Source organism: Sciurus vulgaris (assembly GCF_902686455.1).
Source record: "Sciurus vulgaris genome assembly, chromosome: 5".
NCBI lineage: Eukaryota > Metazoa > Chordata > Mammalia > Rodentia > Sciuridae > Sciurus > Sciurus vulgaris.
In genome coordinates this window covers 18,841,419-18,856,889 of record NC_136465.1, presented here as the reverse complement: position 1 = coordinate 18,856,889, position 15,471 = coordinate 18,841,419, and the positions used below count along the sequence as shown (strand labels likewise).

Below are 15,471 nucleotides of genomic sequence, written 5' to 3'. Positions count from 1 at the left end.
CAAAAACAACTTTCCACTCTCCTCCTCCCCGAGTCCCTGGCAGCCACCATTCTACTTCTGTCCCTATGAACTTGTCTACTTTATGTAGCCATCAGTGCAATCATACAGTATTTGTCTTTTTGTGACTGGCTTATTGTGTTTAGCATAATAGCCCGAGGATTCATCCATGTGATAAAATTTTCTTTCTTTGAAGACTGAGCAATATTCCATTGTACATAAATATGTTTCTGTAATGCATTCATCTCTTGATGGACAGGGGATTTCTTTTACCTTTTAGCTACTGTGAATAATGCTGCTACGAAGATGAGTGCACACAAATGTCTCTATTAGAAACCATACAACATTAATTCTTTTAAAGAATTAAAGAAGTGGATTGCTAAATCAAAGAGTAACTTTATAATTTTTTGAGGAAATGCTATGCTTGTTCCCATTGTAAATGTAACAATTTATTTTCCCCTCAACAGTGCAGAAGGGTTCCAATTTTTCCACATCTTTGCCAAGACTTTTTATTCTCTGTCTCCCCGACTATCTTTTCTTGTGTGTGTGTGTGTGTGTGTGTGTGTGTGTGTGTGTGTGTGTTGCAGGGGCGTGTTTTAATGAAAGTCATGCTATGGGTGTGACATCACACTGATTTTGATTTGCTGTTTCCTAGTGATTAGTAACGCTGAGCATGGCTTCATGTGCTTATTTATGTTTTTTAGGAGTATAGACGTTAATTCAGGCATACATCATTCTTTGAATCTTAGTGAAATAGTGATTTAAATGAATGAAATTTGGAGTCAGGGATATCTGTATTCAGATACTGGAATTTCCTTTATTATCTGTAAAGTTCTTGACAAATTTTTAATTCTATTGTTCTGTCTTTTTCTCATTCATTTAATTGTAATTTACGTTCCAAAGACTTCTGAAGATCAAGTGAGAGAAAAAAAAATTTAAGCACTAATCTAGGGTCTGACAAATGATAGGCTCAGTATATAAATATGACCCTTTTTTGGTGAGGGGTATCTAAATTATTATTATATTTTTTGATAAAAATTCAGCAAATACATTCCATATAAAAGCACTCAGCAGACATTTGGAAACGATACCTTTATTAATCTCTGGAAAGCAGCGTGGAGATTCATGTGCTTATTGATCATTTGAGTGTCTCCTTTGCAGAAAGGTCTACAGGTCCTTTACCTATTTCTGAATCAGGTTGCCTGTTTTTTATTTTTTTTGTTGAGTTATATATAATGGATACTGACCATTAATATGAATAGGATTTGCAAGCATTTTCTCCCATTTCCCAGGATACATTCCGTTGGTTGAATCCACTGATGCACAGGAGACTATTTTTATGCAATCTGATTTATTGGTTTTCACATTTGCCGCCTGTGTCACATCCAAGAGATCATTGCCAAACCCAACATCATGAAGTTTCCCCTGTGTTTTCTTCTAGGAGTTTCTTTCTTTTAATTTTATTCATGTTGTATCTAATATTGTTTGTATCTACATATTGGATGTATTTATGTAAGTTGTGTACATTGCATTAAACTTATTCCTGAGCAAGATAGAAGAGATATACAGATAAATTTTTTAATTATTCAAGTATTTTTTACACCATTCCTTAGAGTTTCTTCAAACCAAGAGACAGGATATATGATATATATGATATACATATGTATATGTCTAGATATAGATATATATGATATATATGTATATATATAGATACATGTGATTTCTAATTGATTATATATGATACCCAATTGATTTTGTTATATATTTGAATCTTCATGCATATCTGTTTATTCTAGCTTAAGATATCCCTTAACATGCATCATATCACAAAAACTTCAACTTAGAAAAATAGCTTAGCATAGTAGATAAGTTATTTGATTTTCTATAAAATTGTAGAATAAATCTTTACTAGGGTGCATAACATTTTCAAAACCACAGTTATCTAGGCTCCTTTCTACAAAATATGATATGTATGAACATAAATATATTTTCTCTTTTATTCCTTTTCCTACTCTTTTTTGTTTTCTATTTTTTGGTTTCTTCTCTTATTTCTTTTGTGGCCTTCTCTTAGTTTTTGCCTTTCTAGTCTTTTCTCTATTATCAACTTTGCTCTACTTCCTTATCTTCATCTTTCTATTTATTTATCTCTTATCTCCCTTTTGTATGTCTTTTCTACTTTTAGCTGGATTCCTTTTATCATACTCTATAAAAAAGACTTTGTAATCCCTTATCTTGAACATAAAGATGTTCTTTGCTTCTATGACCTCCAAGTTGTTTTTCCACCACAAATGTACAATTAAACTTTTAATTCTTATCTAATTTATTTGATAAATAAAAATAAATAAATACATTCCAAACAATAAAACAATAGATTGCAACCCTTTAAATTGCTTACGTCAATGAACTTCGATTAAAACACTGCCATAGTCAACTGAACATTTCTGTCAACTTCTTAAAACTCTTTGGACCCCCATGGAGTCAATTCTTCCCTCTTTCCACCTCTGCCCCCAGCAGCCTCTAATATGACTTGAGTCACTACAGATACATTTGCATTTTATAAATGGGATCTTACTGTATATGCTCTTGTAAATGAATTCTTTCACTCAGCATAATTATTTTAGATTTCATCTATGCTGTTATATATATCCATAGTTTCTTTTTTTGCTGAATAGTATTTAATAGTATGAACATGCCATTCCTCTTATCCATTCACCTTGGTTTATTATGGTTTGAACCTAATGTGAATAAAGCTCCTATCTCTGCACAAGTATTGGTGTGGGTAGACATGTGTTTTAATTTTCTTGGGTAAATACATGGGAATTGAATGACTGGATCATATGGTATATGTATCTAAATTTATTTGAAAGTCTCAAGTGTTTTTCCTTTACACAATTCCTCCAGCAATGTGCAGACATTCCAGCAGTACTGTACCCTAGTATGTGACACTGTTAGCACTTTTTTTTGGGGGGGGGCAGTACTGGGGATCGAACTCAGGGCCTCATGCTTACAAGGCAAGCACTCTACCAGCTGAGCTATCTCCCCAGCCCGTTAGCACTTTTAATTGTAGTTTTTTTAATGCGTATGTAGTGGTATGTCATTGTGGCTTTACTTTTCATTTCGCTGATGATTAACAACTTGAGGCATCTTTTCCTATGCTTATAGAAAGTCAGACGTCTTTTTAAGTGTCTTCTCAAATACTTCAACCATTTTTATTGAGTTGTCTGTATATATTACTGAGTTATAAAAGTGTAAAATTTTTTATGTATTCTGGATACAAGTTCTTTATCCAATAAATACTTTGCATTTTCTCTTTCTTTGTGACTTTCTGAGAAAAAAAAAGTTTTTGATTTTTATAACATCTAATCAACATTTTATTTTATGAGTTGTGTGCTATTTGTGTCTTATCTAGAAAATATTTTCTTACTCCAAAGTCAGTGATTTTTCACCAGTGTTTTGTTCTCGGAGTTTCATAGTGTTTAGTGTTTAGTTCTATGACTCACATTAAGCAAATTTTTTACATGTGGTAAGGTAAGGGTTGAGATTCATTTTCTTCCATGTAGCTATGCATTTGTTCCAGTACCATTTAAAAAAGGAAAGAAAAAGAAAATAAGACATTTCTTTCCTGGTTAAATTATCTTGCCAGTTTTGTAGCAAATCAATTGACCATATCACCTGAGTCTATTTCTGTGTTCTTTTTTCTATCCCATTGATGAATTAGTACATATCTCATCATTTTGGTGCTATTGTAAGGTCAATTTTCTTTGATTTTATTTTCTGATAGATTACTCTTTTTTAAAGGCCATTTATTGTCATCCTTCTACTCAGAACTCTTCACTGACTGCTCACAAACAAGGTAGAATATGTAACCTGACACTGACCACCCAGGATTACTGAAAATATTTTTTTACAGATTTGTCACCTATCTCCTATTTCTGATAAAATTACTCACTGTTCCAAATGTGTATTCCAAGCCAGTATATTTCAAATGTATACTCCAAACATACATAAGGTGGAAAGAAGACCGAGTGGCGTACAAGAATTGGGTATATTTGGCTTTGATAAGCAGTAAAGTGCTATGCTATGAGAAAGACTTAGATGTTAAGCAAATGCTGTGTGACTGTGGAGGGTAAGTATAGAACTCTTGCTGAACATGACAGAGAAACAGGCTTCAATAACTGCTAGGATAGTGCAGTTACAGCACTCTGAAAATGCAAGGGACATTCTCAGGAGATGGTGAATTTCCTGTTACTGGCTAAGCAGGGGCCAGATCACCACCTGTTGAGAAGGGTGTATTGGGATAATAGTGTCAGATGGGGGTTAGATCAGAACACCTTTATGAGTTTTCCCTCCAGCCCTGAGACTACATAAATATATTCTTAAAATTTATTTATTTTTTAGTCATTAAACATCATTTCACAGCCAGAAGAGTCTTCCAAATCATTTTTGGTCAAATTTCTGTTCCCTAGAATCAGTGAAATATTTCATTTAATATTTACTTCTTCAACATGAACTACTGCTGAAATTAATGGGGGTTTAAAAGAAAAAAACAGAGCTTCTGCTACGGCATTTCCCATCTGCAGTTCTGGAATCATGCTTCATGGGACATTATTAATGTATCACTAAACAAGAGAAGCCATTTGTAAATGATTATGCACGATTATTCTTTGTCATATCCATAAATTATATATTGGGCTTTCCTAGTTGAGTGGATCTAAACCAGTCAGGGCAGTAAGAAGCAACAGCTTTAGAATCTTTTGAAATGATAATTAATTTTCAAAATGCCAAGGCCAATTGGCAATAGTTAACATTGCCCCCAGAGCACAATCATGCCCTAAATGTCACCGAGACAAGTTGCCTTGTATTGCCTATAAATGGATACTCAGAAAACCTAATTTGAAATTACTGCCTTTAATTATACTGCTGATATAAATAACTTTGATAAAATTAGTGCAGCTGGCCTCCTGTTTGTTTTTCCCATTTGAATGCACTGTACAATGTAATCATCTGAAATAAACATCCATTACAAAGAATGCTTCATTTCAAAGAACATATTATTCTGCTCATCCAGCCAATTGTTATTTTTTCCCTCCCCAACCCCATTTCAATCTTGCACCTATTAAAGGGATGAACAAATTACCAAGCTCTCATAATGTACCAAATAGCGAATTAAAACAATACATTGCTGCTGAATAGGGCCATGCATTTAAAAGATTTTAATTCATTTTTATCCTCAATTACCATGTTTTCGCTTTAAACAGGCCCTGCCAGCTTCAAAATTGTAAAAAGACACGTTCTTCTCTACATAATATAATTATGTCATTTCCTAAATAGAACTCCATATCTTTAAAAGGAAACAGAAGATGAACATTCATTTGTTAGACTTCTTGACTCTAAAGCCTGAGAAAAGGGTCTTAAATGAAACTTTGGCTCCAGTTCATTTATTTTGTCACAGGACAGAATTGGCTGTCCTGTAGAAGAGACTGGAACCCTTTCTTCTTTGTTCACTGTGGTGTGATTGTCATCTCTATCTCTACTGCAATCAGGACAGGATTTACCAAGGTCAATTCAACTCGGTTCAACTATTACCAAGCTCAATTCGACCCTACAATTCTTTATTAACTACCTGCTATACACAAGACACCATGAAGATTTCCAAAGTGAGTAAGATGTGGCCTCTTTGCTCTGTTCTATAGTGAAGTAAAAAAGAAGATTAGCTGTAGAACTGCGTGACAGTTTGGAAGTGGTTAGACAAGGACACAGATGATAAACTAAGTGCTAGAGCAAGATTAATATCATGTGAGAAGTTAAAAGGGCTTTCGGAGTTCAGAAAATGGATGTACATAGGTTAGGAAAATTAACTGACCCTTGAGGGAAATTCCAAGGCTATGCTCTTGCTGTTCGCTGTAAAGTCATGGACACAAAAGTAGGGGCATGTTTAGGAATAGCAAATGAGCTGGCTCTTTCTGGGACCCCAGAATTAAGAGGAATAGATGAAATTAAAAGCCAAAAAATGGATGGGATTCAGAACACAGAGGTCTAAAATCCCAACCTGGATATATGTATTCAATTTATAAGGCAGTAAGGAATCATTGAAGCCCTTTCAGGAAGTAAAAGGAAATGATTTGGGTTGTACCTTAAGGAGGGAAATTTCAAAGCTGTGAAGAACATGGGTCAAAAGGAGAAAAATGGAAGGAAGTGAGAACTGTGAGACTATTTTCCTATTTCTCAGCAATTAACTGCATCAAATTGAGGGAGGGGCCAGGAATTAGAACTTGATGTGCTTGCAGTCGGACTTAGATCAAATACCGGACTGGCAACCTGACCATGGGAGATACCCCAAGGCCATCAGGTGCAGTGGCAACCATCAACTGATTTATCCTCCAAATATCTAACTCAACCTCTGTCCCATGGACTCATGGACCCAGTACCTGCCAACACCTCCCCCTGATTGTCCAGTCTCTGAGTTTATGTTCTACCAAAACCAGAGCTTAGAACAAGTTCTTGTGCAAGTAGTTTGTTTGAGAAATGTTCCCTTGGCAGCAAGAATGAGGGAGAAGGAGCAATGAGACAGAATAAGGGAAGAAGTCAATGGAAGGATGTGGACTACACTGGAGTGACAACAGGGATCAACAGGATCTCCTAAGAAACATAAAGGATGTATCCAAGCAGTGAGCACTTGAAAGACTGGGGCTGGTGTGTTTATCCTCCAGCGTCTGCCTTCTTTCAATTGAAGATTGTCTAGGGATTGCACTTTACACTCTGGGGCACACTGGTATACAGGTTTTCACAGAACGCCCTTGGCTGATATTTGTCTGGGCTAAACTTGTTCTCCTTCATAGAATTTCCAAGGCAGCTGTCAAGCCTTAGAAAAGTTAACAAGTGCAGAGCCTTGTAACCGCCACTGGCCTTACTATACCCAAACTAGAGCTACTGCATGCTTCTCACCAGCCTGGACTTTGTCCAACCCAGGAATTGTGATGCTACCACTCAAGAGGTACCATCACCACCCCATCCACTACCAGCAAAGAGTACCTTGTTATGTGTAACCATGAGTATGACCCAGCTCCTAAAATCTTGTGGGTCTGCTTTCTAGCACAATCTCTGGTGTCAATTTTCTGTCAGTTTAGGTTTCATTCAAAACATTACCTATAATAAAAATTTTGGTGCCATTGGTATGTTTTAAAAGTTGCCCAGGAATCAGAATGTGGGTGTAAAGAAGGATGAAACAAAGATGGGAGGGGAGTTAATTTAAGACTGCATTTTGAAGATAGTAAAGGGGAACTGATTCCAATGAGACTCCTAAGAAATATCTAAGACAGCTCTGAGAATTTTCCACCTGAGGAACAATAAGATGGGTCACTTAGCTACAACCTCATAGTGTTGATTTTTATTAAGGGTTTCCTTAGAGGTGTTAACTCTCTCCTGTTAAAGGTTGTGCAAGGACAGTGGGTTCTCCCAGAATTGGAAGAAAGTAGAAACCAAGTGACTCTCACCTAAGGTGGGGCATTGTCACCTGAGGTTGGTTAGCACGCATAAGGATCTGTTCCCTACAGCCTAGGTTGACGTGAAAAGTGGACTGAAGGGATGTGACCCTGGGTACCTGGGTGTCTTCTATCTCTCGATCTAGCTCCCAGAAAGTCTATGTGTTACTAGGCAGCCTAGGTGCTGTGAACCCACCTCCTCTGTTTCACAGACTGGTTCCTAGTCATTACCCAGGCATAATAACTAGTTCTGAGAGTCATTCCTCTCAGAACTTAGTCTTATGGTTTTCTGGCCCCATTGGTTCAATCTGAACTATTGACAAACCTAATCCTGGATCTGGTTTATATAAATAGGAGCAAATACCTGTTTCTGCTAAAAACAGGAGGTGACACGATCTAGTGTTTCAAATGAAATTTTCCGCCATGCCTTCCCTGATGACAATCATTATTCTATCTTTGTTTTCAATGCTGGGTTTCAACAGGAAATGTATCCAGGCTGCACAGCACCACCCACTGGCTTTCTGGGGCCTCTCAAAGCCAGCTAGACTCCCCAGTATTAGTTGCCCCTTCTTTTTTTAATCTGCTGAAGAACCTGGCCTTGCCCTGAGCCACTCTCCTAATGGTGAGAATTGCCAAAAGCAGAAAGAAAAGATGTTTGGTTCCTTCCAAACCTTGTTGTGTCAAAAGGGGCATTAAGGTGACTTGCTCTGCCGCTCTCTTCTACTCTGCGGTTGGACCTTTTCTTCCTCCAGGTACCATGTTTATTCCATAGGATTACAGACTTCACTTCAAGATCACATTCCTCTATCTGTGGACATTGTCGTCAGAACATGGTACAGGGATTTTCAGGAATGCCACCCTGCCTTTGGCACGCAGTACTTTCTTCTTGAGCTCCCGTTATTGCCGATGTGGGAAGTGTTTAATTTAAAAAGAGAAGAACGAAATCGACACCAATCACCATCGTTTCAGAGCTTAATCACAGTCAGTCTCGCAGGTTCCTCACCCTGCCCTTTCAATTTCCAGAATACACACGGAGCAGTGGCCTCTGTACAGATTCTGTCCTCCAGGTTTTAGCAGAGCTGTTGCTTAAGTGCTCCTGGCCTGAGACCTGGTGGCCAGCTTTCCAGACATAGTTAAGCAAGGCTCGGGCCGCCAACCTATTTCAGCTTTCACAGGCAATCCAGGCCTCTGGACGGGGCAGCCTTTCCCGTGGCCTGCTGTCAGGAAGTCACATTCACTTTACTCTGATGGACCCTACTTGCTCTCCCAGGTGAGCAATCGCAGCTTTTGCACATACCCAAGAAACCACTGAAGATGTGTGGATTTCCTCACTCTCCCCACCCCCATCAGGATGGGAAAGGCAGAAGTAAGTACCTCGGGTCCATCTGCTTCAGCCACTTGTACCCTCCCACCAAGGTGCACATGAGGCACTGCCCACGCTGGCTGGAAAGCTGAACTGAAAGGCACAGTGTTCCCGGGGAAGGGAAGAACAGCCTGTGCTTGTTCACTCCCCAGAAATGTCCTGGGGAGTCTTCCACATACCCTGCCTACCCCTCCTGCTCCCTCTGCTCAGACTATGTGCAACCCAGGGCGGATAGACTGGAGACACAGACAGTGGAATGTCACCCCTTGTTATCTTTTTCCTGTCTTGCTCTTCAGCAGCAAGACAGAGATTTTACTTCCTGCACGCTAGAATTTTCCCTGGGTCATACCTTCTCTCTCCTTATACTATGGGTTGTAGTAAAGCTGTGTCTAGAATTCCAGGATCTCTTCTAGATATATAAAAATGAGATCCAAGGATTAGAACATCCCCAAATTCTATCTCTTAAAAAAAGAATCAAACTTTCAATATTTTCTCACTAGAGTCTCAGAAAACATCCAATAGGAAATTAAAAGCAAGCCTGTATCTCCTTTGACTAAGTTTTTAACTCTGGATGCACTTTATGGTCACTGGGGCAGCTTTTAAGTAAAATAACGTCCAGGATTTTTGCCCAGATCACATACCTCAAAGATTCTAGAATCAGGCTCAAGGAAAGATATTATTAAAAGTTCCCCGCAATTCTATTTTTCAGCCAGGATTGAGAGTCATGGGCCTAAGGCTATTACATGTCTTTCCCTCAGAGAAATACCATCGAGTCCCTGTGACCACGTCCATGACTTATGAGGAATGCATAAAAAGAATTTTAACATCTCGAGCTTAGTGTACTGTTATAACTCTTTACAGATCCATGAATTCATGTTATCACCTTAACACTCCTTTCTTGCAGGAGTTACCGTTGTCTGTATTTAGTTGAAAGGTGAAGTGGAGTCCAAATAGGCTGAGTGAGCAATGCCTTTTTTACTGGAGACAAAAACCACAAATCTTTATTCTGATATTATTAGCCACCACTTTCAACATTATAAACATGATTTTTAAAATGACTTTCCTGTTATTCAGATTAAATATTTTAAATTATAGATACATATATTTTGAAAAATATTTTCCATAATCCTACCTCACAGAGATAATCACTGTCAATGATTGTATGTGTACACCTCCAGACTTTTTGTGTCATATGCAAAGACATCAATCAAGCACTATTTACACTAACAAGATCACATTGTATGCAATTTGATTTTTGTCTTACTAATACATTCTGCAGCTGGGTATGGTGGCACATGCCTATAATCCTAGCAGCTCGGGAGGCTGAGGCAGGAGGATCATGAGTTCAAAGCCAGCCTCAGCAAGGAAGGCCCTAAAACTCAGCAAGACCCTGTCTCTACAAAAAAAATTTTAAAAAGAACTGGGGATATAGCTCAGGGGTTAAGCACCTGTCAATCCCCAGTCCTCCCCAAAAAATACATTCTACAAATGTATGTGTGGGAGAGTGTGTGTGCATCTCTATGATGTACCAAATTCTCTTTAATGGTTTATGTATTTCCTTGTAAATAATTAATAAACCTGTGGGTTGTTTCTAATTTATTTCCATTACAAATGATGTTAAAATGAATATTCTTGAAAAAAAATACATCTTTGGGTAATGGTGAAAGTGTTTTAGCAAAGTTAGTTTCTATGAGTAGAATTTATAACTTGAATTGCATAGATATTTTCTATTTTAATAAAGTTTACCAAATTGCCATCCAAATAATTTGTAAAGACTTCCAATTACTCTAATAATCTATGACAACAATTGGTTTCCATACCTCAGTGACACAAGGTGGGTGTTAGCAATCTTTTTTGAATGTGCTCATCTGATACATGGAAGTAGATACCCATTATTAACTAAATTTGAATTTTTTGGCTTATTAAGGTTGAGCATCTTTTTACACATGAATTTGGACCCTTTGTAAATCCTTTTCTGTGAACTACCTGTGTGTTTCACTCATTTTTCTATGAAATCAATTGACTTTTTTTTTTCTTGATTTGTGAGAGATTTATGAATGCTAAAGAAATTACTTGGCTAATTTAAGAAATATGGCATTATTTATGGTTTCAAATCTTGTCTGCCTTTGAAGATTAGCTGAAATGTCTCACACTATATTACTTTCCAATAACTTGTGTAATAGATTGCCACAAACTTTCTGACTGTGAGCAACAAAAAATTATTATCTTATAGTTCTGGAGGTCAGCAGCTAAACATGGATTCCACAAGTCTCAGATGAAGGGGTTCCAGGGCTGCATGCCTTCTCCAGGCTCCAGGGAAGGACCCATTTTCTAAACTTTCCCAGTATCTACAGACGATTTGCATTCCTTAGCTCAAGGCCCTGTCCCTTTGCCTTCAAAGCCATCAGTGTGGCGTAGTCCCTTCTCTCTGACTTCTACTCCTATCATTTGGGTTTTCCATCTGACCCTAATGCTATTGCCTCCCTTTTATTAGTAGCCTCATGATTACATTGTGTCTACCAGCACAACTCAGGATAATTTCCCCATCTCAAAATTCTTAGCCTAACCATATATGTAAGGTCCTTTTTTGCCATGTATGAAAACATAACCACAAGGTCTAGATATTACGATATGGACATCTTTAAAGGACTGATATTCAGCCAGCTGAACCTCCTCTTCTCATTTCTTTCTTACCTCTTGAGTAAGAATTAATTTCCCTTTCTCTCTGGATCCCACAATCATTAATATGAGGTGATTCCCATATTTATAATGATTTATAATTATAATTATAAATTTATACTTTATAATGATTCCCATATTTATGTGAGAATTTTTAGAGTGCCTGTGAAATTTGGGCTAATCTTTTCACTCTGATTCTTACTGTCCTGGTGACTAAGTTGTGTATGTCATCTCTGCAGTCAGGCCTGAAGCTAGACTGGTAACTCACTTGGTTTCCTTGTACGTGGAGGGAGAGAAGCTGGATAAGAAAACAGGTGGCAGAGCCAGACTTCTGGCCCAAATTAATGGGCCACCACCTATGAGTGAAAATTTGCCCCAATTTCTCAGTTTCCTCAACTGCAATGTAGAAGTAATTTCAGTATTTACTGCATGCTTTACTGTATTAATTGAATATATGGTAATCACTTAAAATAATGACTGGCAAAAATATGTACTCAAAACTGCAATTTATTATTTCTCACTTCTGAAGTTATTGTAAGAATTAGAAATGGTAGACAAAGCCACAGCAGAAGACAATACAATCCACATGATAAATTATCAGTGCACTCTAGCTTTTAATTTATCATCATCCTATGTGTTAAACACAATAGCTTAAAGAAGTCAAATAAAGAGAATGTGTCTCAAGGGTAGAAATTTAGTGAAATATATTCAATTTTGTGATAATAACCTGAATTATTTCAGGTTCTCATTCTCAAGATCAGTATGTCACTGGGTTAAAAACATATGCAAGGTCAATACTGTTGACATGAATTGATTTTGTTAGTTTCTCTGATGAAATGATAATTGTGGCCACCACAGGCTTTTAAATATTATAAAGTATTTTCAAATATGTTGTCTCATGGGGCCTCAATGTTAACTCAAGGCAGTATCTAGCAATCTCGTGGCTATTTGATTATTTTGGTTTCCCAGATTATTATCTCCTTTATCACATAATAGCATTTTAGTCCTGTGTTTCATGGGCTCTTAAATCATTACCTATTTGTTTCCCAGGCAAATTGAGCTAGTCCACTCAATTGATTATAGTAAATGGAATAGAAACTTGTGGAATCATCTTCCTCTCTCGTGTGAAGCAACAGCAGAGTGGTACAGCAGATCAGCTGTTCAAGTTCCTCATAGAAGTTTTACTTTTGCAAAACGAGCCCTCAACTTCCTGCATTCTGTGAGCTGCATCATGAGCAACATGACTGGCAGCCACGTTTGTTGTAATTTTTTAAATATGTGGAAAAAAAGCAAGATATCCACCATGTATTACCTTAACCAAGATGCCAAATTATCTAACTTGTTTCTCCAGGCAAGCAGCCCAACGACAGGGGCAGCTCCCAGGAGCCAGTCAAGGTTGTCTGTCTGTCCATCCACTCAGGACATTTGCAGGTAAGTGCTGAGCAAATAATCCTATTCAATATTTCTTAGACCTGTGTTTTGTATTTTTGTTTTACATTCTGAGAATGTGTGGCTCTTGCTTCTGCTTTACATTGTCCATGGACAATTTATTCTCACATAATCCCCCCCCCCCTTTAGTTCATTTTCTTCATTTGATCTTTATTTACCAACTTATGATCATGCTATCATTTTCATCATTCTTTTTATTTCCCTCTGTCTTTCCATGACTTTCCTCTCCATTCCCATCTCCCATCCTTTGCCTGCTGCTTTGTCTAGATCTTCCATCTTGCATGACATGTCAGAAGATGCATTTGAGCCCTGCACCCCTGTCATGGTGCTGAGTCCTGCTAGGAAGGAGTCTGGTAAGAAACCAGTAAAACAGAAGCCTAGGAGGAGGAAAAGGGCCTCTGAAAGGTACAAGCATGCAGAAGAACAAATAAAAGGGGGGAAAAGTGACTTCCACCTGCAGATCTCAAGCCCCAGATGGAGAGAACTTTACACAGATTCTTCAGATTCATCTTCCACAGATGAGAATCACTGGATGCAGACAAAAAGGAGAGCACAGGTTAAGTTCAGACTATCACGAAGAAGGAGAAATAATAATAAGCCCCATGGAAGCTTGGCTGGGTCTTCCACTCCTAATGGAATTGAGCTTGTTGATCTGGGGTCCAAAGGTGAGAAGCAGCAGGAGCCACTGGAATGTGAGAGTTGCTCTTTAAACCTCTGCAGAGGAAAAGTCATTAGGTACCAAGAAGAATCCTTTGAGATGAAGAGACCCTCAAGGAACCATGAAGGGAGCAAAATTAGATACCACCACAGGGATTCTGAGCTCTTGCACAGTCTTAGGCAAAATGAAACAATCAAGAAAAGATTTTCAGAAATGGATTCCAGCACTGAAATCCTGGCAGTTGCAGGAAGCAGCCAGTACGTGGACAATACAGGGATCCAGGGGAATAATGCTGATCAGAATCCTCCAGCCACCTACGATGATGGGTCTGATCACTTATCAGTGTGCAGGTCAGTCACGGTAGAGATAGACTTGATGTCATCCAAGTAGATTTCTTCCTGCTGCGAGTTGGGTGTGTGTTTGTGTGTGATCAACCCTTAAAATGTAACATTTATTTGTTCTGTTGTCTGTCTGATGGGCTATAAGATGATAAATGAGAAAAGTTGGGTATGAGAAGAAGAATGCAGAAGTATCTGTGAGTTTGAAAGCTGTTATAGAATTAGATTTCTTCTTCCCTTTCCTTTTGTTGAATAATGCTTATCCTGGAAAAAGGATTAACAAAACATTTGAGTCTTGTCTCCATTCCAGTTAAGACAAACATAGTGGAGGACAAATGAGTGAGAAGTGTGTGAAGCCTTAGATTGTTCCATGCAAATCTGGTGAAGTTAGCATCCTAACAGAAAGCTATTCAAGACTTGGTCCTTTAAGGTCAGATTTTTTGCAACAGAAAAATCTCCTCTGTGGTTGGCTCTAATTTGTTCTCCAACTGCCTGACTCAGCAGGGTAACTCAAGACTGAAAGGACAGAGAAACAGGTCATGGTCATTTCTGTGGGGTTACTGGAACCTTTAGGGAATAAAGCACATTAACTTTGCTAATAATCATGCACAAAAAGATTTCAACTTTTGGACATTACATGGCTATAATATTGCTTTCTTGTACTTTTTACCCAAACCTGCACAGTTTTAAAATAACACAATGTTAAAAAGAATTATAGGGATATCCATGGTAGTAGGCATAAATGAGGTAATTTTAAACAACAAGAAATTAAAATTATATCCAATCATTTAAGCTATTTGGATTCTATTTGGGAGCAAGTGGAGATTTTCGTTGTATAATGCTTGGCTGTTTAAATTTATTCTCATAAAAACTGAAGTTATTTTATAAAACATGTATGTGTTTCGTGTGAATCACATGAACTGGAAAAAGCTATCCATGCCCATCTGGGGCAGGAACAAGAAAAATTAATCTGTAGGTGAAGAACATGAGAATGGTTTGTTTCTCTGAAAGTTCTGTAAGATAGTTTTTCATAAAATCCATTAATTCAAGCATTTATGATGCATCCAGCTTCACTCTAGGCACTAAAAATATAGTGCATATTTGGATAGTTTCTGACATGATAGAGCTTGTGGTCCAATGGGGAGCTCAGACATGAAAAACATTATTTTACAGTTGTTTTATATTTACAATCATGATAAGGAATCTGGGAGCACAGAAGCTTAACTTATTCTGGGGGATCAGAGAGTAATTCACAATCTGACCAAAGAAGTAACAATCTGACCAAAGCTCAACATATAACAAGACTTGATCAAGGAAAGAAGCAGGAAGACCATCCAAGCAGAGGATACCAGGAAGAGGGAAGGAGTCTGAGCGCAGGAAACTGAAAACCTGCTTTTGTGGCCTGGGTGTGGTGAGTGAGGGGGAGGGGATATGGATATGGAAATAAGGATGGAGAAGTGGAGTGGGCCAGGCTACTCAGGGCCATGTAAAACACGCTGGGGGATT

The 15,471-nt window shown here is 37.9% G+C and overlaps 1 protein-coding gene across 5 annotated transcripts in view; it reads left to right on the top strand.

The window, feature by feature from the left end:
* The window catches only part of MARCHF1 (membrane associated ring-CH-type finger 1), a 504,553-nt gene that overhangs the window by 412,763 nt on the left and 76,319 nt on the right, over positions 1 to 15,471 (top strand). For 3 of the 5 annotated variants that reach the window (XM_079143378.1, XM_079143379.1, XM_079143377.1), the window contains exon 4: positions 12,872 to 12,951. In XM_079143378.1, coding sequence (XP_078999504.1) covers positions 12,872 to 12,951 — 80 coding nt within the window. Of the gene's footprint in view, positions 1 to 11,696; positions 12,952 to 13,236; positions 13,978 to 15,471 lie in introns of those variants that run through there. The other 2 variants (XM_079143381.1, XM_079143380.1) reach the window with 2 other exon arrangements.